The sequence below is a fragment of the Lithobates pipiens genome, unplaced genomic scaffold, assembly GCF_037356315.1.
Source record: "Lithobates pipiens isolate NorthernLeopardFrog02 unplaced genomic scaffold, aLitPip1_a1.2 Scaffold_13, whole genome shotgun sequence".
NCBI classification, from domain to species: Eukaryota; Metazoa; Chordata; class Amphibia; order Anura; family Ranidae; genus Lithobates; species Lithobates pipiens.
Genome location: NW_027507718.1, coordinates 546417851 through 546444990, shown reverse-complemented (window position 1 = coordinate 546444990; position 27140 = coordinate 546417851). Strand labels below are relative to the sequence as shown.

At 44.9% G+C, this 27140-nt stretch overlaps 1 protein-coding gene across 3 annotated transcripts in view; it reads left to right on the top strand.

Annotated features, from left to right (window-relative positions):
- LOC143975807 (receptor-type tyrosine-protein phosphatase kappa-like) overlaps nucleotides 1-27140 on the top strand; it is a 228823-nt gene that overhangs the window by 72362 nt on the left and 129321 nt on the right. For all 3 annotated transcript variants that reach the window (XM_077478356.1, XM_077478354.1, XM_077478355.1), the window contains 3 exons: nucleotides 4245-4424; nucleotides 11589-11768; nucleotides 23266-23445. In XM_077478356.1, the coding sequence (XP_077334482.1) occupies nucleotides 4245-4424; nucleotides 11589-11768; nucleotides 23266-23445 (540 nt within the window). The remainder of the gene's footprint in view (nucleotides 1-4244; nucleotides 4425-11588; nucleotides 11769-23265; nucleotides 23446-27140) is intronic.

Genomic DNA, 27140 nt, shown 5'->3' with positions numbered 1-27140 from the left:
GAGAGGTGCGGCATGGCACACAGAGGCTGCAGATTGGCACAGATAGGCAGGGATGGACACAGGGATGGACGGGACACAGCGAAGGACGGGACACAGCGACGGATGGGACACAGCGAAGGACGGGACACAGCGACGGACGGGACACAGCGACGGACGGGACACAGCGACGGACGGGACACAGCGAAGGACGGGACACAGCGACGGACGGGACACAGCGACAGACGGGACACAGCGACGGACGGGACACAGCGACGGACGGGACACAGCGACGGACGGGACACAGCGACGGACAGGACACAGCGACGGATGGGACACAGCGACGGACATGACACAGGGATGGACACAGGGATGGACGGGACACAGAGATGGACACAGGGATGGACGGGACACAGGGATGGACACAGGGATGGACGGGACACAGGGATCTACACAGGGATGGACGGGACACAGGGATGGACACAGGGATGGACGGGACACAGGGATGGACACAGAGATGGACGGGACACAGGGATGTCTCACCCTCGGCTTATACACGAGTCAATAAGTTTTCCCAGTTTTTTTGTGGTAAATTAGGGGCCTCGGCTTATATTCGGATCGACCTATACTCGAGTATATACGGTATGTTTTAACTAGTCATACACAGTTGAGTACAGCACGTGCCACTGCCAAAATTCAAGCCCGTTATGCCCCGTACACACAATCGTACACCGTACACCGCACCGTACAAACAATCGGACTTTCCGACAACAAAACCGTGAAAAATTTTGCTGGCTCTATCTTGTCTTGCATACACACGGTCACAACAAACAAATGTTGGTCAACAATTACAAACGCGAGAAAACGCGGTGACGTACAAGACGTACGACGAAACGAGAAAAAGGAAGTTCAATAGCCGGTGCGGCTCCTTCTGCTTCATTCCGAGCACGCGTGAACATTTTGTGCGTCAGACTTGTGTACACACGATCGGAGACTCCGACAACAATGTTTTGCTGGCGGAAAATTTGAGAACCTGCTAGCCAACATTTGTTGGCGGAAAGTCCGACAACAAATGTTCGATGGAGCGCACACACGGTCGGACTTTCAGCTAGACATGTGCAAAAAGAAAAAAATTGTTTTGTTACGTTTTAATTCGTTAATCAGTTAATTTGATTTAGTTATATTAATTAAAGAGGAAGTAAACCCTTCCAAACAACTTGGACTTATAGGTAAGCCTAGATTAAGGCTTACCTGTAGGTCCAAGCAATATCTCCTAAACCTATATGGTTTAGGAGATATTTGCCCGAAAATGGGCACCGCTGTCTACGGCGCATGCGCACTAAATGCGGCAAATCCAAGAATGGATTTGCCTAATTTGTCGACTCACGTGCGCATGCGGCTGCGCCACTGTGATTCGTCGGAGCTGCGAGACGCCACCAGCAACATGGATGCGGCGGACTACAGGGGACAGCGGCGACTTCGCTGGCTCCTGTGTCAGGTAAGTGACACATAATGAGCTACTATGCGATGCGATGCGATGCATAGTAGTCCATTATGCTTTACCTTTGCAGGGAAAAAAAGAGGAAGTAAACCCATCAGGGTTTACTTCCTCTTTAAAGTGGAAGTAAACACTTCTATCGTTTTCAGCCAAGGAAGCTGCCATCTTTGCCTCTGTTTAATCTTCAACTGCTATGGTGCTGCACATGTGATTCGTTATGAGATCAGCCATTGGACGGTTTGATAGTTTGGCTGAGAGCACAGCCAATGTGCAGTTAGCATTCCCGGCATGCCTTTTTTTTTTTAACTGTTTAAATCGATGGGTTTACTTCCACTTTAAATTCGTTAAATTCGCCTCCCACTCTCGTGTTCGGCATAACTCGCTTCTAACCGCACTCCCTGTGGGTTAAATTGGATCTCCAGATTTCAAACGTGGCTGTCACAATTCCTTTTCCTCAAGTAATGGTTGTTCCACATGAAAATAAAAAGCGCTCCAAATAGTGTGATAAAGCACAGCACATTTATTAAAACTTAACAAACCCACGCTATTGCACTCACATGTGTAAAAATCAAAGCATGCCAAAACAAGCCAAAGATAAACGGATCACGAAACTTCATGCACTGGTGGAGCGATCTATGGTGGTCATGGCGGACCCAGGGTAGTGCACCAGCTAATACTGTCACACCCACTCCTTGTTCCGATAGTTCACTGTTCAATGCAATGGGTCGGATCACACCAATCTCCGTTCCCCCCCCCCCCCCCGTACACTACAGATGCTTGCCGTATAGCCACGCCCCTAAATGTTTCGTCACAGATGACGTATTCATGGGATTGAGGGGCTCACTTTGTTGAGAGGTTTAAATTTGTTTATATATAATGACTTCAACCTATCAGATACAGTCACTGTTTGGGTATTCAAGCAGCCAAAGGTGCTACAGCTGCTTGAGTACAATAGCTGGGAGCAGAGAATCTATCATCCGCTGTTTGGATGGAGGAATCTATTCCTGTAGCCTGAACAAGAGAAATCTATGTCTATGTATAGCTAGCCGTAGAATGGTCCTACCCTTGAGACGCTTTCTCTACCTTTCCATTCCACAGCCCTCTTCTCTACTCCTTATCTGACCAACGTTTTTGCTTTTATTGCCCTGCGTGCTTGTTTTTAACATTTGCTAAAGCCCATACTGCTTGGATCTTAGAAGAAGGTGGTGGATCCCAAAAGCTTTATCCCGGAAAATTTGACTTAAAAATAAAAAAAAATTAAAAAAACAGGCCAGTCCCTTGATTACAAAGGCTGTGCACACCTTTACCACCAGTAAAGTGTGGACACCCAGGTTAGAGGCTTTACCCCTCCCAAGACTCTTCGAAGCCTCTAGACTCCAGAACCCAACCCAGACGTTACCAATACTGAAGAAACCTGAAAAAAAAAAAATCTCGATTCGGAAGAGACATTCTGGAGCCCCTCAACCCACATAAGTGAGAACCCTGTGTGACATTTACCTCTTCCAACACAGTAGCAGGGCACAGCACACATATACACAGGGGTGGACTGACAACTCATGGGGCCCCCGGGCAATAGGAGATTATGGTGCCCCCGGGCAATAGGAGATTATGGGGCCCCCGGGCAATAGGAGATTATGGGGCCCCCCGGGCAATAGGAAATTATGGGCTCCCCGGGCAATCAGAGATTATGGGGCCACAAAGTATACACACACACACAGCATACATTCAAACAGCATACACATACATGTACACACAGTATACACAGACATGTTTCTATTGGCTGAGAAGGTACTGGAGAGGTGGGGCAACTATAATCTCAGGATTTTAAGACCAAAAGGATGTCGGTAAGGGACATTTCAGAGACATATGTAAAAAAAAAAACACAGATTTTTACATACTGTCCCTAGTTTTACTGAGGCTGTCAACCCTGATGGGGCCCCTAGTGGCCCGGGGGGGGGGGCCCTCAGGCAGTGCCCGAGTGGCTAAATGGTCAGTCCACCCCTGCATATACAGCTACAATTACCATAGCCTAGTCCTTCAGAAATATGTACACACCAGCAAAAACATGCTTAGTTATTCAGAGGTTGAACTATTCAGAGGATAGTAGCTTATTTTTCCATGTGTTTGCATAATATATATATATACAGTGGAACCTTGGTTTACGAGTAACGCGGTTAACAAACGCTTTGAAAGACGAGCAACTTTTTATTTTTTAATTCTGACTCGGTTTGCAAGTGTTGTCTCGCAAAACAAGCAGAATTCAAGCTAATGGGCGCTTCAGTACCGCATTTGTTTAGAGGTGCGGGGACACTCGGAACGGTTCGCAGACGTTCGTTAATACTCTGAATGACTCGGATATACTTGGAAACATTCGGAATGCTGTTCCCGAATGCTTCAGAGCCTTTCCAAGGCTTTTCCAAGTTCAGCCAAGCTGTCCCCGAGTATTTCCGAGGCTCTCCGGCGCCACCCCCCACCTCTGGTCACATGCGGTATTGCATTTAATGGAAGTCAATGTGGAATGAATTATCTTCGTTTCCATTGATTCTATGGGGAAACTCGCTTTGATATGCGAGTGCTTTGAAATACAAGCATTCTCCTGGAACGGATTATGCTCATAAACCAAGGTTCCACTGTATATATAAATATAACATGTTGACTAGTAATTGGTGTGACACAATATGATAAAAAAAAAATGCTTTAAATACAATTCAAGAGAAAATACTAACAAGAATTCTTTGATTGACCTTTTTTTTTTTTTTTTGTATTTTAGGGCTTTGTGTTAAGCCAGAAGGGAAGAATTTGTCTATTACGAGTGAAATAAAGCTTAATTATGACATTGGTGATGTGGTCACTGTGAGCTGCGACACTGGATATCGCCCATCATCCAGTAATATTGTATGTGAGAGCCATAATGGTACCCCGCGGTGGAATGTGACAGTTCAGTGTTTAGGTGAGTCCTGAAGTCGATCGTTTTACCTACCCTAGGGGTACTTGTGTTGGAATCATTCCACATTTAATTTTATTACGCTTTTTAAAATTTTAAAGGGCTCAGCTGTCCAAGTTGGCCCAAACAAACGATACCCATTACAGAGAGATGTGGCCACTGTGTGTGCTACAATATACTGTAGTACCATTATCTATATACAATCGGTGGTACTGGGGGGGAGATTTACTAAAACCGATGCACTTGGAATTTGGTGGAGCTGCACATGGTAGCCAATCAGCTTCTAATTTCTGGTTGTTCGGCTTTGAAAATAAAACCTGGAAGCTGATTAGTTACTATGCACATCTGCACCAGATTCTAGGCATGTGCACTGACAAAAAATTTTTGTTTGTTTTCGTTTCAGTCTTTTTTTTGCTTTTTTTTACAAATTTCGAAATTCAGAAATTCATAAATCCAAAATTAAAAAATTTGGAATTTTCTAATTTTTGAATTTCCGAATTTTCGAAATTTCCAAAATGTTCCAATTTCCAAAATGTTCCAATTTCCGAAATTTAGCAATTTCCAAAATTTTGCAATTTCTGAACTTCCGAAATTTCCGAAATGTTCCAATTTCCGAAATGTTCCAATATCCAAAATGTCAAATTTTTCCGAATTTTGAGTTTCCGAAAATTTAGAATTTCCGAACTTCCGAAATTTTCGAAATGTTACAATTTCCGAAATTTCTAATTTTTCCGAATTTAGAGTTTCCGAAACTTTGCAATTTCTGAACTTCCGAAAAATTTCCGAAATGTTCCAATTTACGAAATGTTCCAATTTACGAAAATTTCAAATTTTTCCGAATTTAGAGTTTCCGAAATTTAGGATTTCTAAATTTCCAAATTTCTGAAATTCCGAAAATTTCAAATTTTCGAAAATTTGGAAATTCGGAAATATCTGAATTAACAAATTGGGCACTGAGGAGCCGATGCGCACACTCCCGCGATCACTTCTTACAGAGCAGGAACGTGGATCTGTGTGTGTGTATTACTGTCAAGCCGCAATGAGTCACAGCCGGCTTCCCACACTAAACATGCCGACACCTGGGACCCCAGGACCAGCGAAGAACTGGCCCTGGTGAGCACAGCGCTGGATCCCTGAACAGGTAAGTGTCTTTTTATTAAATGTCACCAGCTGCAATATTTGTAGCTGCTGACTTTTAATTTTTTTTTTTTTAAAGTGTAACTTCTTCTTATAGGTGGCTTTCTGGTTTAATGTAGGCAGATAGTGCTACTACAGTCCATTACAGCATATACAGTGGCCGCATCATTTGGTATTGGCCCAAGCAAACTACCATATTTATCGGCGTATAACACGCGCCGTCGTATAACACGCACCCCAAGTTTAGGAGGGAATTTTAAGGAAAAAAAACTTTTAGGAGGCAAGTTTAAGGAAAAAAAACTTACATTTAAATGCCCATCAATGCAGCCTTATCAGTGTCCATCTGCAGCCTTGTGTGTCTTTGCAGCATTGCCAGCTATTTAAAATTGGCGCCGATCTCTGTGAACGGAGAGGAGCCGAGCGCCGCCGATATACACAAAGTGTACTCGGCTAGACTCGGCTCCTCTCGCAGTCCTGCCCCTATGATGGACATAACACAGGTCCAGTGGATTGGGACTGGGCGTGACTGTGAGCGGAGCCGAGAGGAGCCGAGGCTAGCCGAATACACTCAGCTTTGTATATGTCGGTGGCGGTCGCTCCGCTCCACTCACAATCAGCAGGGGATGGGCGGGGATTCTCGTATAACACGCACCCGCGATTTTCACCTGATTTTAAGGGGAAAAAAGTGTGTTATACGCCGATAAATACAGTATTTAAATTAAAATTACGTTTGGAATTTTGTTTTTGAGTAGACATGTGCCCTGACAAAAAATTAATTTGTTTTCTTTTTTGTTTCATTCTTTTTTTGGAAATTCAAAAATTCGGAACTTGGAAATCTGAAAATTCGGATTTTCAAATTTCCGAAGTTCGAATTTCTGAATTTTGGATTTCCGCATTTTTCGGAATTCAAAAATTCGGAAATTCAAAAATTCGAAAATTTGAAAATCTGAAAGAAAGAAAGTCAGTAAAATTTGAAATAATAACTAACTATTAAATTATAGGTATTGGAATTTCCTTTCCTTTCAAGTTTGGCTTTGTAAATGTAACGAGTACGAATTTATCTGAAGTTACGAATTATCCAAAATAACGAATGCCACATCTAAACAAATGGAATGGAACAAATTAATAATAAATAATAATAATAAAAAGGTTTTATTATTATTATTGTTACTTATTATTATTAGATTGTTACGTTACATTTGTTTAGATGTGGCATTCGTTATTTCCAATAATTCGTAACTTCAGATAAATTTGTACTTGTTACATTCACAAACAGACAAATTTGAAAGGAAATTCAAAATACCTATAATTTAATAGTTAGTTATTTTGAATTTTACTGATTTTCTTTCAGATTTTCGAATTTTTCAATTTTTGAAGTTCCGAATTTTCGAATTCCGAAAATTCAGAAATTCAAAATTCAAAAATTCAAAATTAGGAAATTCGGAAATTTGCAAATTCGAAAATTCAAAATTCGAAAATTCAAAATTCGAAAATTCAAAATTCAGAAATTCGGAAATTTGAAATTCGGAAATTCGTATTTCGGAAATTCGAAATACGGAAATTTGTAATTTTGGAAATTTAAAAATTCGGAAATTTAGATATTTTTGGAATTAACAAATTTGTCAAAATTCGTTACACGAATTTCGGAACTAAACGAATTGCACATGCCTACTTTTCAGTAAATGAGCAACAAGACATAAAACACACATTAGCACGATTCCATTCCAAATAGATATCAGCCTTCAATACACATTTTTCAAGTGATTGCAAAGGGATTTTTTATTTCTTTTTACCACATCCCATTCGGTCCATTTCTGACACTTCCCTCCTACAATCTAAAAAAATATTTTTTCACTAGAAAATTACTTAGAACCCCCAAAACATTATATATATTTTTGTTAGCAGAGACCCTGTAAAAGAAAATGGTGAGTGTTGCTATTTTTTTATGTCACACTGTATTTAAAAAGTTTTTTTCAAACGCAATTTAAAAAAAAAAATATACACTTTCATGAGTAAAAAACAAAAATAAAGTTAGCCCCAATCTTTTTGTATAATGTGAAAGATGATGTTACGCCGAGTAAAAAGATGCCTAACATGTCACACTTTAAAATTGCGTCTGCCCCTAGAATGGCGGCAAACTACGGTACTTAAAACTCTCCATAGGTGAAGCTTTAAAGGCCTTTACATATTACTAGTTTAGAGTTGCACAGGAGGTTTGGTGCTAGAATTATTGCTCTCGTTCTCCTGTTCGCGACAATACCTCACATGTGTGGTTCAATCGCTGTTTACATATGTGTACGGGAGTAACGTATGCTTTGGAATTTGCATGTAAGCACGGTAGGAGGGGGGGGGGGGGGCCCTTTACATTTTTTATAGAAAAAGTTATTAATTTTTTTTTTTGTACTAACTTTATTGCTATCATAAGGGAAGAACAACATCCCTTGTGATAGCATGGGCCATGACAGGTCCTCTTTATGGAGAGATTTGTGTGTCTATGTGTCTGATCGGCTACATGGGAGGCTCCTGCTACTGCCTCCAGGAGAGAGAGAGTGGAGAGAGCTGCGGCTCTCTAGCACAGCACTTAATCAAGATCAAGCTCAGGCAGGGGCATTGCTAGGTCTGCAAAAGATCTGGGGCTAGAGCCCATAGCAGTGGTCACCAACCTCTTTGTAGGCCCGCGGAGGGGGGGTGGGGGGAGCACACCGGTGGTAAGCAAGTGATTCAACTCACCATAATGCAGAATCAGTGGGAGCCCTGGGCATGTCATTTGTCACATCTCCTGTCACCAGATGCAGCGTGTCACTTGCCACCGTCGCTTGTCACCAGATGCAGCTTGTTACTTGCCACTAGATGTGGATTGTTACTTGCCATGTCGACTGCCACAAGATGTGGATTGTCACTTTCCACTGTCACCTGGCACCAGATGTGGATTGTCACTTGCCACGTCACCTGCCACCATTTACAGATTGTCACTTGCCACGTCACCTGCCACCATTTACAGATTGTCACTTGCCACGTCACCTGCCACCATTTACAGATTGTCACTTGCCACGTCACCTGCCACCATTTACAGATTGTCACTTGTCATGTCTCCTACCACCATTTGCAGATTGCCACATTATCTGCCACCATTTGCAGATTGTCACTTGCCACGTCACCTGCCACAATTTACAGATTGTCACTTGCCACTTCACCTGCCACCATTTACAGATTGTCACTTGCTACTTCACCTGCCACCATTTACAGATTGTCACTTGCCATGTCACCTGCCACCATTTACAGATTGTCACTTGCCACGTCACCTGCCACAATTTACAGATTGTCACTTGCCACTTCACCTGCCACCATTTACAGATTGTCACTTGCCATGTCACCTGCCACCATTTACAGATTGTCACTTGCCATGTCACCTGCCACCATTTACAGATTGTCACTTGCCACGTCACCTGCCACCATTTACAGACTGTCACTTGCCACGTCACCTGCCACCATTTACAGATTGTCACTTGCCACGTCACCTGCCACCATTTACAGATTGTCACTTGCCACGTCACCTGCCACCATTTACAGATTGTGACTTGTCATGTCTCCTACCACCATTTGCAGATTGCCACGTTATCTGCCACCATTTGCAGATTGTCACTTGCCATGTCACCTGCCACTAGATGTGGGTTGCCACTTGCCACATCACCTGGCACCAGATGTGGAATGTCACTTGCCAACTGATGTGGATTGTAACTTTCCATGCCAGCCAGATCCACCAAATGTGCAATGTCGCTGCACTGGTGGCAGGGTGGCAGCACTGGTCCATTTAGTGAGGCCAGGAGAGCGGTGAAACGGGGCAGGCAGTGAGAGATGATGTCATCTCTCTGCTCCCCACCCCACCTCCGACACTGAAGCAAGGGGGGTCTGGCTGCAGAGTGGAGCTCCACCGATGACAGGAAGCATGTGACCTCCACTCCACGTCACTGTGAGTGCAGAAAAGCATTGATGTGCGGCGGTCAGTGAGAGATGATATCATCTCTCTGCACCTCGCTGCCACATTGAAGAGGCCCAGCTGTGAAGAGCGCTGATGTGGAGCAGTTGGAAAGAGATGACGTCATCTCTGCTCGTCTGCCCACTCGCTACTCTCCTCTGCCTCTCTCATGTAGCCAGCCTGCCCACTGCAGCCGTGGCCGCGGTCCGCTGGTTAGGCAGGGACCCTGCAGCAAGAGACTCGGGGCTGTGAGCCCCAGATTCGGGACTGTAGCCCCAATAGCCACCCCCTAGCGACGCCTCTGAGCTCAAGTAAATGTGTGTGGGGGGGGGAGCTGCACAAGGTTTTCTACCTTAATACAGAGAATGCATTAAGGTATTCCTATGTCCTCTCACAGTCTCGATGAGGACGGTGCTGTGGGCGTGGTCTGGGGTGTGTGGCCACCGGCCGACTGGGCCCCGAGTGCTCTCTCCTAATACTCCATTGTGGCTCAATCCCTCCCTACCTGAATTCTACTCTATTCCAGATCCGATTGTGTGGGCGTCGAGGGGCGTTCGGTGTCTACACCACATTTGTGAGAATGGTGCATTGCTGACATTTGACCAGCTTAAATCTAGGTTTAATTTGCCCAATGTGTACTTCTTCCCATTCCTGCAGCTTCGTCATGCGTTTGGCACTCAGTTTGGTGGTTCGCCCCTGACCTTATACCAGTCTAATATGGAGTCGCTTCTACGTCAGGAGTCGCTGCTTAAACCATTGTCCATGATCTACAAGGCTTTGCAGCCCTCGGTTCATAGTGGATTGGAAAAACTTAGGGAATTTTGGGTGGCGGAGCTGCCGGGATTGGATGGGGAGGACTGGGAGGAAATTTGGGACTCCCCCTTTAGACATTTGATTTCCTCAAGAGATCGGCTAATTCAGTTTAAAATACTACATAAATTTTATTACACCCCATGTAGACTTCATAGGATTTACCCTGACTCTTCGTCACAGTGCTGGCGCTGTGGAGCGGATTTGGCGGGGTACATTCATATGATTTGGGCTTGCCCCGTGGTACAACATTATTGGTCAAGAAAACTCTCTTTTATTACTGAGCTGACAACGATCCCTATACCTCAGACGGCGGAGATGTGTCTGCTTGGGTTGGTGGATGCTTTGGTTCCCTCGCGGGCAGTCCGCACATTGCTGGGGCTGCTACTCTTCTATGTGAGGAAACTTGTTGTGCTTCGGTGGAGGGCCCCTACAGTGACCCTCACCCTGAGTGCATGGAAATCATTAGTTAACCTTGCAATACCACTGTACAAAGAAGCATATTCCATCCGGGGTTTCCCTCAGAAGTTTCAGAAGGTTTGGTATATCTGGTTGGAGTCTGAGACAACGATTGGGGAGCGGGACAGCCCTGTTGGGTTATCAACCTAATCTATCCAGTAGACAACTCCTCTGGTAAGCTCTCTCTAGGGTAGCGTTTGGGATGCCTGAGTATCCGGTTGACGCCCACCCGTAGATCTCTGTTGGTAGACTGCCTATAGTGCATCACTATGCTTAATGTTAATTACTGGGACTTACATTACTCCTGTCAATTTTAGCAACAAGCTATGGGGTTGGTTTTTGTATGTTCTTTGGGCTAGGCTGATAGTTTTTTTAGGTGTTCTGCCTTACCTGTTGTGTTGTATTGTTTGAGCCGGGGAATGCCCCAAGGCTATGTTCTGTACTTTTTTCTTTTAAAACGAATAAAAAGAATTTATAAAAAAAAAAAAAAAAGGTATTCCTATGGCCGGAACACAAGGAAGTGTTTGACCACCCACCAAACGGTACTCAAATTCTCCTAATGAGTTAACTTGATTTGGAAGAAGGAGTTCAACATCACCACGTGGTCTATCATGAAAGGTGTCCATCACTAATCTCCCTTTACAAGGAAAGGAAATTAATAATATGTATTTACAAATTTTTGTGGATTATTCTTGTAAAAAATGTTTTGCTATTTAGACCGGAAGTATTTTGGAAATATACACCATCTGCTCATTCTTTAGAACAGAAGCCTGTTTGTTGTATTTCAGGTCAGTGTGCGAAACCGCCAACGAAGAACTCGTCCATCATAAGTCATGAAAAAGAAACCTATGACATTGACGACGTGTTAACTGTGAGCTGTGATCTCGGATATCACCCGTCATCCACCAATATCACATGTGTGGATCGCGATGGTTTTCCACAGTGGAATGAGACCGTTCAGTGTACAGGTGAGTGAACCAGCCAATAAGGAGTAGATCGGGGGGCTGTGAAATGGGCGTGGGCGAAAGAGTCATAGAGGATGGTCATAAAATGATTGAATCGGGATTTAGAGGTCCACATTCAGCCTGTTATCTGTTGTTTCTAATGGTATTATCATTCGTAGATCCAAGGTTTTCCTTTCCTGAGTATTTTTTAAAAATTTCCTTAAGTTTACCCTTTTACAATGAAAAATATATAAAGCAGCCCTAGCAGCCTATATCAAGCAATATACATCCTAATAAACAGTGCCTATCGTATCAATGTAAAGAGAAAACAGAAAATCTGAAAGTGCTCAGGTGCTTCAGTGAAAAATGCGACGGTGCTCCAAAACGTTTGGATCGGTGAAGTGGCTCCCCCTTTGGTGTCCCCATTCACCAAAATTATTGGATCCTCAGACTTTGCAGTCTGAGATCAAAAAGGCATTGATCAAATAATCTGGGGATATGCTGGAGGGTTCCTCAGTAAAATCTTGCAGGGAGACGTTTTAAGACAGGAAGGATATACCACACTCCATAGATGGGGAAACAGACGGAGAACTCATAGTGAAGTAACGTTTGGCATCAATTATCAAGCGCATTCAATGCGCGACTTACAGGATTTTTGGCAAAAAACAGGAATCAGTAAGAAAATCGTCTGAGTTGGCGTGCGTTCCACGGAGACGGAAATTTGCGTCAATGGTTTAACACGAACCCGGAAGTAGGTTGACGCGTTTCGTCCCTTCTCCAGGGCGTCATCAAGGTCAGCAAAGCTACTTATTTAAATAAAGGATTTCCAAAAAATTTAAAAGGTCCAGCATAGCTTTGTTTCCACGTCTAACACCACTGCCCAATTGCTCCCAGAAATGCAAACTAATGTGACTATTTATCCTGTCACACTAGGGCGGGGTTCACACTGCTCCGACATGGAAGTTGGACGACTTCTAAACCGACTTTGCCCTGTTCGACTTCGATACGACTTCAATGAACGGGATCAGACTTTGATCTGACAATGTCAGGCCCTTTGAGTCTGGTATGAACCTTGAAGAGGTAAACCCCACCCCAAACTGTAAAAGAAAAATCAGTGTGGGGTCTCCCCTCAAGACTATACCAGACCCTTCAGTCTGGTATGGATTTTAAGGGGAACCCCCACGCCAACAAACAAAAAAATACAGTGGGCCCCCCCCCAAATTCATACCAGACCTTTATCTGAGCACACAACCCGACAAGTCAGGAAAGGGGAAGGGGTGACGAGTGAGCGCCCCCCCCCTCTCCTGGACCCTACCAAGCCATATGCCCTTAACATGGTGGGGTGGGTGCTTTTGGGGCAGGCGGGCTCTGTGCCCCAACCCCAAAGCATCTTTTCACCATGTTGATGTCACCATGTTGAAGCGTTGATTATGCAGGAATGTTCTGCCATCAGTCAGGATGTGTCCCAGAAGTTGATTGACAGCTTGCCAGGCCGAATTGCAGAGGTCTCGAAAAAGAAGGGTCAACACCGCAAATATTGACTCTTTGAACATACTTAATGTAATTATAAAATAAAAAGCTTTGACACTTATGAAATGCTTGTAATTATACTTCAGTAGACCATAGTAACATCTGAAAAAAAGATCTAAAACACTGAAGCAGCAGACTTTGGGAAAATTTACAGTGCCCTTCAAAAGTATTCACCCCCCTTGGCATTTTTCGTGTTTTGTCGTCTTACAACCTGGAATCACCATGGATTGTTTGAGGATTTGCATCATTTCATTTACAGAACACGCCCACAACTGTGAAGATTTTTTTTTTTATTGTGAAGCAAACAACAAATAGGACAAAATAACAGAAACGGGCAATGTGCATAACTATTCACCCCCCTAAAGTCAATACTTTGTGGAGCCGCCTTTTGCGGCTATCACAGCTCCAAATTACTTTGGGTAAGTCTCTATGAGTCTTGCCACATCTCACCACTGGGATTTTTGCCCATTCCTCCTCCTTGTAAAACTGCTCCAGATCCTTCAAGTTGGATGGTTTGTGCTTGTGAACAGCAATCTTTAAGTCTGACCACAGATTTTCTATTGGATTGAGGTCTGGGCTTTAACTAGGCCAATGAGACACATTTACGTGTTTCCCCTTAAACCACTCAAGTGTTGCTTTAGCAGTGTGTTTGGGGTCATTGTCCTGCTGGAAGGTGAACCTCCGTCCTAGCCTCAAATCACACATAGAGTGGTACAGGTTTTGAATATCCCTGTAATTAGCACCATCCATCTTTCCCTCAACTCTGACCAGTTCTTTGGGTTATGTGATGTGTTGGGTTTGCACCAGACATAGCATTTTCTTTGATGGCAAAAAAGTTCAATTTTAGTCTCATCAGAGCAGAGCACCTTCCTCCATACATCAGACCAGATCACCTTCCTCCGTACATCAGAAAAGATCACCTTCCTCCATACATCAGACCAGATCACCTTCCTCCGTACATCAGAAAAGATCACCTTCCTCCATACATCAGACCAGATCACCTTCCTCCATACATCAGAGCAGATCACCTTCCTCCATACATCAGACCCGATCACCTTCCTCCATACATCAGACCAGATCACCTTCCTCCATACATCAGACCAGATCACCTTCCTCCATACATCAGAGCAGATCACCTTCCTCCATACATCAGACCCGATCACCTTCCTCCATACATCAGAGCAGATCACCTTCCTCCATACATCAGAGCAGATCACCTCCCTCCATACATCAGACCAGATCACCTTCCTCCATACATCAGACCAGATCACCTTCCTCCATACATCAGACCAGATCACCTTCCTCCATACATCAGACCAGATCACCTTCCTCCATACATCAGACCAGAGCACCTTCCTCCATACATCAGACCAGATCACCTTCCTCCATACATCAGAGCAGATCACCTTCCTCCATACATCAGACCAGAGCACCTTCCTCCATACATCAGACCAGATCACCTTCCTCCATACATCAGACCAGATCACCTTCCTCCATACATCAGACCAGATCACCTTCCTCCATACATCAGACCAAATCACCTTCCTCCATACATCAGACCAGATCACCTTCCTCCATACATCAGACCAGATCACCTTCCTCCATACATCAGACCAGATCACCTTCCTCCATACATCAGAGCAGAGCACCTTCCTCCATACATCAGAGCAGAGCACCTTCCTCCATACATCAGACCAGATCACCTTCCTCCATACATCAGAGCAGATCACCTTCCTCCATACATCAGACCAGATCACCTTCCTCCATACATCAGACCAGATCACCTTCCTCCATACATCAGAGCAGATCACCTTCCTCCATACATCAGACCAGATCACCTTCCTCCATACATCAGACCAGATCACCTTCCTCCATACATCAGACCAGATCACCTTCCTCCATACATCAGACCAGATCACCTTCCTCCATACATAAGACCAGAGCACCTTCCTCCATACATCAGACCAGATCCCCTTCCTCCATACATCAGACCAGATCACCTTCCTCCATACATCAGAGCAGATCACCTTCCTCCATACATCAGACCAGATCATCTTCCTCCATACATCAGAGCAGATCACCTTCCTCCATACATCAGACCAGTTCACCTTCCTCCATACATCAGAGCAGATCACCTTCCTCCATACATCAGACCAGTTCACCTTCCTCCATACATCAGAGCAGATCACCTTCCTCCATACATCAGAGCAGATCACCTTCCTCCATACATCAGAGCAGATCACCTTCCTCCATACATCAGAGTAGATCACCTTCCTCCATACATCAGACCAGATCACCTTCCTCCATACATCAGACCAGATCACCTTCCTCCATACATCAGACCAGATCACCTTCCTCCATACATCAGAGCAGATCACCTTCCTCCGTACATCAGACCAGAGCACCTTCCTCCATACATCAGAGCAGAGCACCTTCCTCCATACATCAGACCAGATCACCTTCCTCCATACATCAGAGCAGATCACCTTCCTCCATACATCAGAGCAGATCACCTTCCTCCATACATCAGACCAGAAAACTTTCCTCCATACATTAGACCAGATCACCTTCCTCCATACATCAGAGCAGATCACCTTCCTCCATACATCAGACCAGAGCACCTTCCTCCATACATCAGACCAGAGCACCTTCCTCCATACATCAGACCAGATCACCTTCCTCCATACATCAGACCAGATCACCTTCCTCCATACATCAGACCAGAGCACCTTCCTCCATACATCAGAGCAGATCACCTTCCTCCATACATCAGACCAGATCACCTTCCTCCATACATCAGAGCAGATCACCTTCCTCCATACATCAGACCAGATCACCTTCCTCCATACATCAGAGCAGATCACCTTCCTCCATACATCAGACCAGTTCACCTTCCTCCATACATCAGAGCAGATCACCTTCCTCCATACATCAGAGCAGATTACCTTCCTCCATACATCAGAGCAGATCACCTTCCTCCATACATCAGAGCAGATCACCTTCCTCCATACATCACACCAGATCACCCTCCTCCATACATCAGAGCAGATCACCTTCCTCCATACATCAGAGCAGATCACCTTCCTCCGTACATCAGACCAGATCACCTTCCTCCATACATCAGAGCAGATCACCTTCCTCCATACATCAGACCAGATCACCTTCCTCCGTACATCAGACCAGATCACCTTCCTCCATACATCAGAGCAGATCACCTTCCTCCGTACATCAGAGCAGATCACCTTCCTCCATACATCAGACCAGATCACCTTCCTCCATACATCAGACCAGATCACCTTCCTCCATACATCAGAGCAGATCACCTTCCTCCATACATCAGACCAGATCACCTTCCTCCATACATCAGACCAAATCACCTTCCTCCATACATCAGACCCGAGCACCTTCCTCCATACATCAGACCAGATCACCTTCCTCCATACATCAGACCAGATCACCTTCCTCCATACATCAGACCAGATCACCTTCCTCCATACATCACACCAGATCACCTTCCTCCGTACATCAGAGCAGATCACCTTCCTCCATACATCAGACCAGATCACCTTCCTCCATACATCAGATCAGATCACCTTCCTCCATACATCAGACCAGAGCACCTTCCTCCATACATCAGAGCAGATCACCTTCCTCCATACATCAGACCCGATCACCTTCCTCCATACATCAGAGCAGATCACCTTCCTCCATACATCAGAGCAGATCACCTTCCTCCATACATCAGACCAGATCACCTTCCTCCATACATCAGACCAGATCACCTTCCTCCATACATCAGACCAGATCACCTTCCTCCATACATCAGAGCAGATCACCTTCCTCCGTACATCAGACCAGAGCACCTTCCTCCATACATCAGAGCAGAGCACCTTCCTCCATACATCAGACCAGAGCACCTTCCTCCATACATCAGAGCAGATCACCTTCCTCCATACATCAGAGCAGATCACCTTCCTCCATACATCAGACCAGATCACCTTCCTCCATACATCAGACCAGATCACCTTCCTCCATACATCAGACCAGATCACCTTCCTCCATACATCAGACCAGATCACCTTCCTCCATACATCAGAGCAGATCACCTTCCTCCGTACATCAGACCAGAGCACCTTCCTCCATACATCAGAGCAGAGCACCTTCCTCCATACATCAGACCAGAGCACCTTCCTCCATACATCAGAGCAGATCACCTTCCTCCATACATCAGAGCAGATCACCTTCCTCCATACATCAGACCAGAAAACCTTCCTCCATACATTAGACCAGATCACCTTCCTCCATACATCAGAGCAGATCACCTTCCTCCATACATCAGACCAGAGCACCTTCCTCCATACATCAGACCAGAGCACCTTCCTCCATACATCAGACCAGATCACCTTCCTCCATACATCAGACCAGATCACCTTCCTCCATACATCAGACCAGAGCACCTTCCTCCATACATCAGAGCAGATCACCTTCCTCCATACATCAGACCAGATCACCTTCCTCCATACATCAGAGCAGATCACCTTCCTCCATACATCAGACCAGATCACCTTCCTCCATACATCAGAGCAGATCACCTTCCTCCATACATCAGACCAGTTCACCTTCCTCCATACATCAGAGCAGATCACCTTCCTCCATACATCAGAGCAGATTACCTTCCTCCATACATCAGAGCAGATCACCTTCCTCCATACATCAGAGCAGATCACCTTCCTCCATACATCACACCAGATCACCCTCCTCCATACATCAGAGCAGATCACCTTCCTCCATACATCAGAGCAGATCACCTTCCTCCGTACATCAGACCAGATCACCTTCCTCCATACATCAGAGCAGATCACCTTCCTCCATACATCAGACCAGATCACCTTCCTCCGTACATCAGACCAGATCACCTTCCTCCATACATCAGAGCAGATCACCTTCCTCCGTACATCAGAGCAGAGCACCTTCCTCCATACATCAGACCAGATCACCTTCCTCCATACATCAGACCAGATCACCTTCCTCCATACATCAGACCAGATCACCTTCCTCCATACATCAGAGCAGATCACCTTCCTCCATACATCAGACCAGATCACCTTCCTCCATACATCAGACCAAATCACCTTCCTCCATACATCAGACCCGAGCACCTTCCTCCACACATCAGACCAGATCACCTTCCTCCATACATCAGACCAGATCACCTTCCTCCATACATCACACCAGATCACCTTCCTCCGTACATCAGAGCAGATCACCTTCCTCCATACATCAGACCAGATCACCTTCCTCCATACATCAGATCAGATCACCTTCCTCCATACATCAGACCAGAGCACCTTCCTCCATACATCAGAGCAGATCACCTTCCTCCATACATCAGACCCGATCACCTTCCTCCATACATCAGAGCAGATCACCTTCCTCCATACATCAGAGCAGATCACCTTCCTCCATACATCAGACCAGAGCACCTTCCTCCATACATCAGAGCAGATCACCTTCCTCCATACATCAGACCCGATCACCTTCCTCCATACATCAGAGCAGATCACCTTCCTCCATACATCAGAGCAGATCACCTTCCTCCATACATCAGACCAGATCACCTTCCTCCATACATCAGAGCAGAGCACCTTCCTCCATACATCAGACCAGATCACCTTCCTCCATACATCAGACCAGAGCACCTTCCTCCATACATCAGACCAGAGCACCTTCCTCCATACATCAGACCAGAGCACCTTCCTCCATACATCAGACCAGAGCACCTTCCTCCATACATCAGAGCAGATCACCTTCCTCCATACATCAGACCAGATCACCTTCCTCCATACATCAGACCAGATCACCTTCCTCCATACATCAGACCAGAGCACCTTCCTCCATACATCAGAGCAGATCACCTTCCTCCATACATCAGAGCAGATCACCTTCCTCCATACATCAGACCAGATCACCTTCCTCCATACATCAGACCAGAGCACCTTCCTCCATACATCAGAGCAGATCACCTTCCTCCATACATCAGACCAGATCACCTTTCTCCATACATCAGAGCAGATCACCTTCCTCCATACATCAGACTAGATCACCTTCCTCCATACATCAGAGCAGATCACCTTCCTCCATACATCAGACCAGTTCACCTTCCTCCATACATCAGAGCAGATCACCTTCCTCCATACATCAGACCAGTTCACCTTCCTCCATACATCAGAGCAGATCACCTTCCTCCATACATCAGAGCAGATTACCTTCCTCCATACATCAGAGCAGATCACCTTCCTCCATACATCAGAGTAGATCACCTTCCTCCATACATCAGACCAGATCACCCTCCTCCATACATCAGAGCAGATCACCTTCCTCCGTACATCAGACCAGAGCACCTTCCTCCATACATCAGAGCAGAGCACCTTCCTCCATACATCAGACCAGAGCACCTTCCTCCATACATCAGAGCAGATCACCTTCCTCCATACATCAGAGCAGATCACCTTCCTCCATACATCAGACCAGTTCACCTTCCTCCATACATCAGAGCAGATCACCTTCCTCCATACATCAGACCAGTTCACCTTCCTCCATACATCAGAGCAGATCACCTTCCTCCATACATCAGAGCAGATTACCTTCCTCCATACATCAGAGCAGATCACCTTCCTCCATACATCAGAGTAGATCACCTTCCTCCATACATCAGACCAGATCACCTTCCTCCATACATCAGAGCAGATCACCTTCCTCCGTACATCAGAGCAGATCACCTTCCTCCGTACATCAGACCAGAGCACCTTCCTCCATACATCAGAGCAGATCACCTTCCTCCATACATCAGACCAGAGCACCTTCCTCCATACATCAGAGCAGATCACCTTCCTCCATACATCAGACCCGATCACCTTCCTCCATACATCAGAGCAGATCACCTTCCTCCATACATCAGAGCAGATCACCTTCCTCCATACATCAGACCAGATCACCTTCCTCCATACATCAGACCAGATCACCTTCCTCCATACATCAGAGCAGATTACCTTCCTCCATCAGAGCAGATCACCTTCCTCCATACATCAGAGCAGATCACCTTCCTCCATACATCAGACCAGATCACCTTCCTCCATACATCAGAGCAGATCACCTTCCTCCGTACATCAGAGCAGATCACCTTCCTCCGTACATCAGAGCAGATCACCTTCCTCCGTACATCAGAGCAGATCACCTTCCTCCGTACATCAGAGCAGATCACCTTCCTCCATACATCAGAGCAGATCACCTTCCTCCATACATCAGAGCAGATCACCTTCCTCCATACATCAGACCAGATCACCTTCCTCCGTACATCAGAGCAGATCACCTTCCTCCGTACATCAGAGCAGATCACCTTCCTCCGTACATCAGAGCAGAGCACCTTCCTCCATACATCAGACCAGATCACCTTCCTCCATACATCAGACCAGATCACCTTCCTCCATACATCAGAGCAGATCACCTTCCTCCATACATCAGACCAGATCACCTTCCTCCATACATCAGACCAGATCACCTTCCTCCATACATCAGAGCAGATCACCTTCCTCCATACATCAGACCAGATCACCTTCCTCCATACATCAGAGCAGATCACCTTCCTCCATACATCAAAGCAGATCACCTTCCTCCATACATCAGAGCAGATCACCTTCCCCCATACATCAGACCAGATCACCTTCCTCCATACATTTTGGGAGTCTCCCACATGCATTTTCGCAAACTCAAAACGTGCCATTTAGTTTTTTGCTGAAAGTAATGTCTTTCTTCTGGCCGCTCTGCCATAAAGCCCAACTCTATGGAGCGTACGGCTTATTGTCATCCTATGTACAGATACTTCAGTCTCTGCTGTGGAATTCGGCAGCTCCTCCAGGGTTACCTTAGGTCTCTGCACTGCCTCTCTGATTAATGCCCTCCTTGCCCAATCCGTGAGTTTTGGTGTGCGCCCGTCTCTTGGCAGGTTTGCTGTTGTGCCATGTTCTTTCCATTTGGTTATGATAGATTTGATGGAGCTCCTAGAGATCATCAAAGATTTGGATATTTTTTTATAACCCAACCCTGACTTGTACTTCTCAACAACATTGTCCCTTACTTGTTTGGAGAGTTCCTTGGTCTTCATGGCAGTGTTTGGTTAGTGGTGCCTCTTGCTTAGGTGTTGCAGTCTCTGGGGCCTTTCACAAAGGTGTGTATATGTAATGACAGGTCATGTGACACTTAGATTGCACACAGGGGGACATCATTTCACTAATTATGTGACTTCTGAGGGTAATTGGTTGCACCGGAGCTTTTTATGGGCTTCATAACAAAGGCGGGTGAATACATACGCACATGTCAAATATCAGTTTTTCATTTCTGAAAAATAGTTTTATGTATTTATTTTTCTAATTTTACTTAACCACTTGCTTACTGGGCACTTAAACCCCCCTCCTGCCCAGACCAATTTTCAGCTTTCAGCGCTGATGCACTTTGAATGACAATTGCGCGGTCATACAACACTGTGCACAAATGAAATTTTTATCATTTTTTTCCCACAAATAGAGCTTTCTTTTGGTGGTATTAAATCAAAGCTGGGAGTTTTATTTTTTGCTAAACAAACAAAAAAATATGCAAAATAAAAAATAAATAAAAAATCATGTTTAACAGTTTGTTATAAAATTTTGCAAACAGGTCATTTTTCTCCTTCATAGAAGTGCGCTGATGAGGCGGCAATGATAGGCTGCACTGGTGGGCACTGATAGGCTGCACTGGTGGGCACTGATAGGCATAGTTAAGGCGGCACTAATAGGCACAGATAAGGTGGCACCGATAGGCACAGATAAGGCAGTACTGATGGGCTCAGATAAGACAGCACTGATGGACAAAGATGGGCACAGATAAGATGGCATGGATGGGTGGCACGGATGGGTGGCACGGATGGGTGGCACTAAGGGGCACTGATAGGTACCACTGATAGATGGGACTGATGGGCACTGATAGGTGGCACTGATAGGTGGCTCTGATAGGTGGCACTGCTGGGCACTGATGGCCGGCACTGATGGGCACTGGTAGATGACACTGATGGGCACGGATATGTGGCACTGGGGTGCAGCACCGTTGTTGAGGCAGATTGTGGGTGGCACTGTGGGCACTGATGTGTGGCACTGTGGGCACTGATGTGTGGCACTGTGGGCACTGCTGGGTGGCACTTACGGGGGGCACTTATTTATTCCTGAGGGGGGCAGGTGGGCACTGGTAAGCTGGCCGTGATCGGGACAGCCGCCGGTGATTGGCTCTTTTATTTTCTCTCCTCGCGCTGTCAGCGTGAGGAGGAATAATAGCCGATTACCGGCTCCGTTATATCACATGATCAGCTGTCATTGGCTGACAGCTGATCACGTGGTAAGGGGTCGGGATCGACCCCTTGCTCGGATCCGTGATCAGGCGAGTCTCATAGACTCGCCGATCACAGAGCGCGCGCCCCTCCGGGGGCGCGCAGGCCGCTCGTCTATTGACGTCGTCCCGGCAAAGGAGGTCCGCGCTGTAGCCGTCATTTGGCTATAGCGCGGGTCTCAAGCGGTTAACCAACTTAGACTATCGTGTTCTGATCCATCACATATAATTCAGATTAAAATAAAACATTGAGCTAAAGGCTGTAATGTAACAAAATAGGTAAAAAGTCAAGGGGGGTGAATACTTTTGCAAGGCACTGTATATTTGTGTCATTCTCAAAACTTTTGGCCAAGGCTGTAGGATCGTTTATACGGAGGTTCTTTATTTATCTTTTTCTATTGATTCAACTGAATGACGTGACTTTTTTTTTTCAACCTGTAAAATACTGCCAATGCCATAATCCAAGGAAGACGCTTCAATAAAACAGAAATGTACAGAGTACACCATGATGAACCAGAAAGTTTTTCCTGTATATTCGTGTCATTTTCTATCTAGTATTAACACTTTGTTTTCCATGCAGAGCAATGTAAAAAGCCAGAAATCAGCAATGTGGCCACACTGATTATAGACCAACCCTACTATAAAGTGAATGACTCTGTAAAAGTGAACTGTACGAAGGGATATTGGCCAACATATAAGAAGATGACATGTGTGCGAAGTGGAGATGGGTCTAAGTGGGATCAAACTCCGGAGTGTATAGGTGAGCAAATGTCCAACTTTCTTCTGTTGCCTCCAAATTTTACATACAAAATTCCAAGTATACTCGGAAACTCTCAGAGACGCTCGGAGACCACTCAGAGATCCTCGAAGACACTGGGGAATGGAGTGTTTCTGAGTGTGTCCGAGTGTCTCCAAGCATCAAATGCGGTACTGCATAGCCCAGCAGTCTGAATCCTGCTCGTCTTGCGAAAACAACACTTGCAAGGCAAGTCAGCATTTGTTTTTAAAAAAAGCTTGTATTGCCAAACACTCGTAAACCGCATTACTCGCAATTCGAGGTTCCACTGTACTTGTATGAGAAAGTCCTCTGTTCTCTTTGTATTGTTTCCTTTGTGTGAAATCCCCCGGTTTTCCTGCCAGCCCTCCCCTGCTTTCTTATTTCAAAATGAGAGCGCACAACTCCCAATGTGGTCAGTTTTCTGGCTGTGCTGGGAGCTCAGCCTGCCTGTCCTCCAATGATCAGACTTTTGCTGACACGCCCCCCCCCCCCCGCCATAGCCATTCACTGGGAAGATCAGTGTACTGCTGCTTCTCTGCCTTCTGCTGACACCCTCTCCCTCTGCAGTTTCCAGCCCCAAATCTCTAAGCCCCTTATGCAGCTGAGAACAGAAGTCATGTGATCAAAAAAAAAAAAACATTTATTTATAAAAAAAATTAAATATGTACTTACACAAATGTTTTGCATCTCATTTCTATTTTAAACTTAATGGTTTATTTTACAAGGTGAGGGTTCACATATACTTTAAGCCGCAATCAGGACAGATCTGAAGCTCACAAGTTTTGAACATCTAAATTAGGGTTGCACCGATATCGGTGCCGATACTAAGCATTTACATGAGCATCAGTACTTGTGCAAATGCTCCAGTACCTGAACTGTCACTTTCAGGCTCGGTTCCTAGAGCTGTCAGTCGGGGAATTTCGCTGAAATGTAAAAAAAAAAAAAAGTCAGAAATTATCCGATAACCACTTGCAACCACCTCACGCAGATATACTGTGGTAGAATGGCACGGCTGGGCAAAACCCCGTATGGGTACATCTTTCCCTTTAAGAGGGCTACACGGCAGGGGACCTGATGCGCGTGACACGATAGCATGCACAAGAACCAGTACAGGCATTTGTGTGTGTAAACAACCTATTATGCCTTGTACATACGGTCGGAAATTTCTGACGGAAAAGGTCCGATCGGATTATATTGTCGGAAAATCCAACCGTGTGTGGGCTCTATCGGAAATTCCGACGGAAAAAAATTTGAGAGCAGGATCTCAAATTTTCAGACAAAAAAAAAATCAGATCGGACTTTTTCCGATCGTTTGTAGAGAATTCCGATCAGACAAAGTGCCTCGCATGCTAAGATCAAATTACGAGACCAAAGCTATTGGCTACTAGCCTCAACATAGGACATAATGGACGAACGTCATCACGTTCCGAACGATCGGATTTTCCGACAATTTTGTCCGCCCGTGTATGTGCAACACCAGTTTAGCACAAAATCCATCGGGACCGTGTGCACAAGGCATTACAATTTTGAAGGCCCTGGAGCACCAGGAAAATGGAATTACCTACAAAATGACCCCATTTTGGAAAGCAAACACACCAAGGTATCCTATGAGGCATAATGAGTCTTTAGAACAGTTAATTTTTTTCCACAAGTCTTCGGAAAATGTGGAAAGAAAATTAAAACGTATTCTTTTTTTTTTACACAAAGTTGTCCATTTATCACATTTTGAAGGTCCTGGAGCACCAGGACAGTGTAATTACCTACAAAATAACCCCATTTTGGAAAGCAAACACACCAAGGTATTCTATGAGGCATAATGAGTCTTTAGAACGGTTCATTTTTTTCCACAAGTCTTCGGAAAATGTGGAAAGAAAATTAAAACGTATTCTTTTTTTACACAAAGTTGTTAATTTATAAGATATTTCTAACACATAGCATGTTCATAGCAAAAATGACACCCCAAAATACATTCTGCTACTCCTCCTGAGTATGGCGATACCACATGTGTGAGACTTTTACACAGCCTGGCCATATAGAGAGTTCCAACATTGAAGTAGTATCTTCAGGCGTTCTAGGAGCATAAATTACACATCTAATTTCATTCCTTCCTATTACATCTTTGAAGGTCCTGGAGCACCAGGACAGTGGAATTACCCACAAAATAACTCCATTTTGGAAAGCATACACCCCAAGGTATATTATATGAGGCATAATTAGTCTTTAGAATGGTTAATTTTTTTCCACAAGTTTTCAGAAAACCTGGAAAAAAGTGAAAACTTAATTTTTTTACACAAAGTTGTTAATTTATAAGATATTTCTAACACATAGCATGTACATAGCAAAAATGACACCCCAAAATACATTATGCTACTCCTCCTGAGTATGGCGATACCACATGTGTGAGACTTTTCACAGCCTGGCTACATAGAAAGGTCCAACATTGAAGGAGTACCTTCAGGCATTCTAGGAGCATAAATTACACATCCAATTTAATTCCTTCCTGACTCCATTTTGGAAAGGAAACACCCCAAGGTATATTCTATGAGGCATGGGCTGCAGATAAGTACTTGGGTACTCAGATGGGCTGGTGACAGGTACTCGGGTACTCTGATGGGCTGTGACAGGTACAGTTACTATATTCTATGAGGCATAATGAGTCTTTAGACTGGTTCATTTTTTTCCACAAGTCTTCGGAAAACCTGGAAAAAAGTGAAAACGTATTTTTTTTGTACACAAAGTTGTTAATTTATAAGATATTTCTAACACATAGCATGTACATAGCATAAATGACACCCCAAAATACATTATGCTACTCCTCCTGAGTATGGCGATACCACATGTGTGAGACTTTTCACAGCCTGGCTACATAGAAAGGTCCAACATTGAAGGAGTACCTTCAGGCATTCTAGGAGCATAAATTACACATCCAATTTAATTCCTTCCTGACTCCATTTGGGAAAGAAAACACCCCAAGATATGTTCTATGAGGCATGGGCTGCAGATAAGTACTCGGGCACTCTGATGGGCTGGTGACAAGTACTTGGGTACTCAGATGGGCTGGTGACAGGTACTCGGGTACTCTGATGGGCTGTGACAGGTACAGTTACTATATTCTATGAGGCATAATGAGTCTTTAGACTGGTTCATTTTTTTCCACAAGTCTTCGGAAAACCTGGAAAAAAGTGAAAACTTATTTTTTTGTACACAAAGTTGTTAATTTATAAGATATTTCTAACACATAGCATGTACATAGCAAAAATGACACCCCAAAATATATTCTGCTACTCCTGCTGAGTATGGCGATACCACATGTGTGAGACTTTTACACAGATTGGCCACATAGAGAGGTCCAACATTTCAGTAGTGCCTTCAGGCATTCTAGGAGCATAAATTACACATCTAATTACTCAGATGGGCTGGTTTCAGGTACTTTGATGGGCTGGTGACAGGTACTCTTTATTGGGGGAGCAAGCAGTTTGTTTTGTGTACACTATAGGCAGTAACGAGCTGTTACCCCTATCTCCTCCTCACACAGCTAGTTACCGAGGTTTGTTGACATTCTGTTACCGGCTGTGGTTGGACGCAACCGGTCACGTGGATAAAGAGACAATTTCATTGGCTCTTTACTACGATCAGGGATGGGCTGTGTCAAGGTGACAAGCCTTGCCCCCGATCAC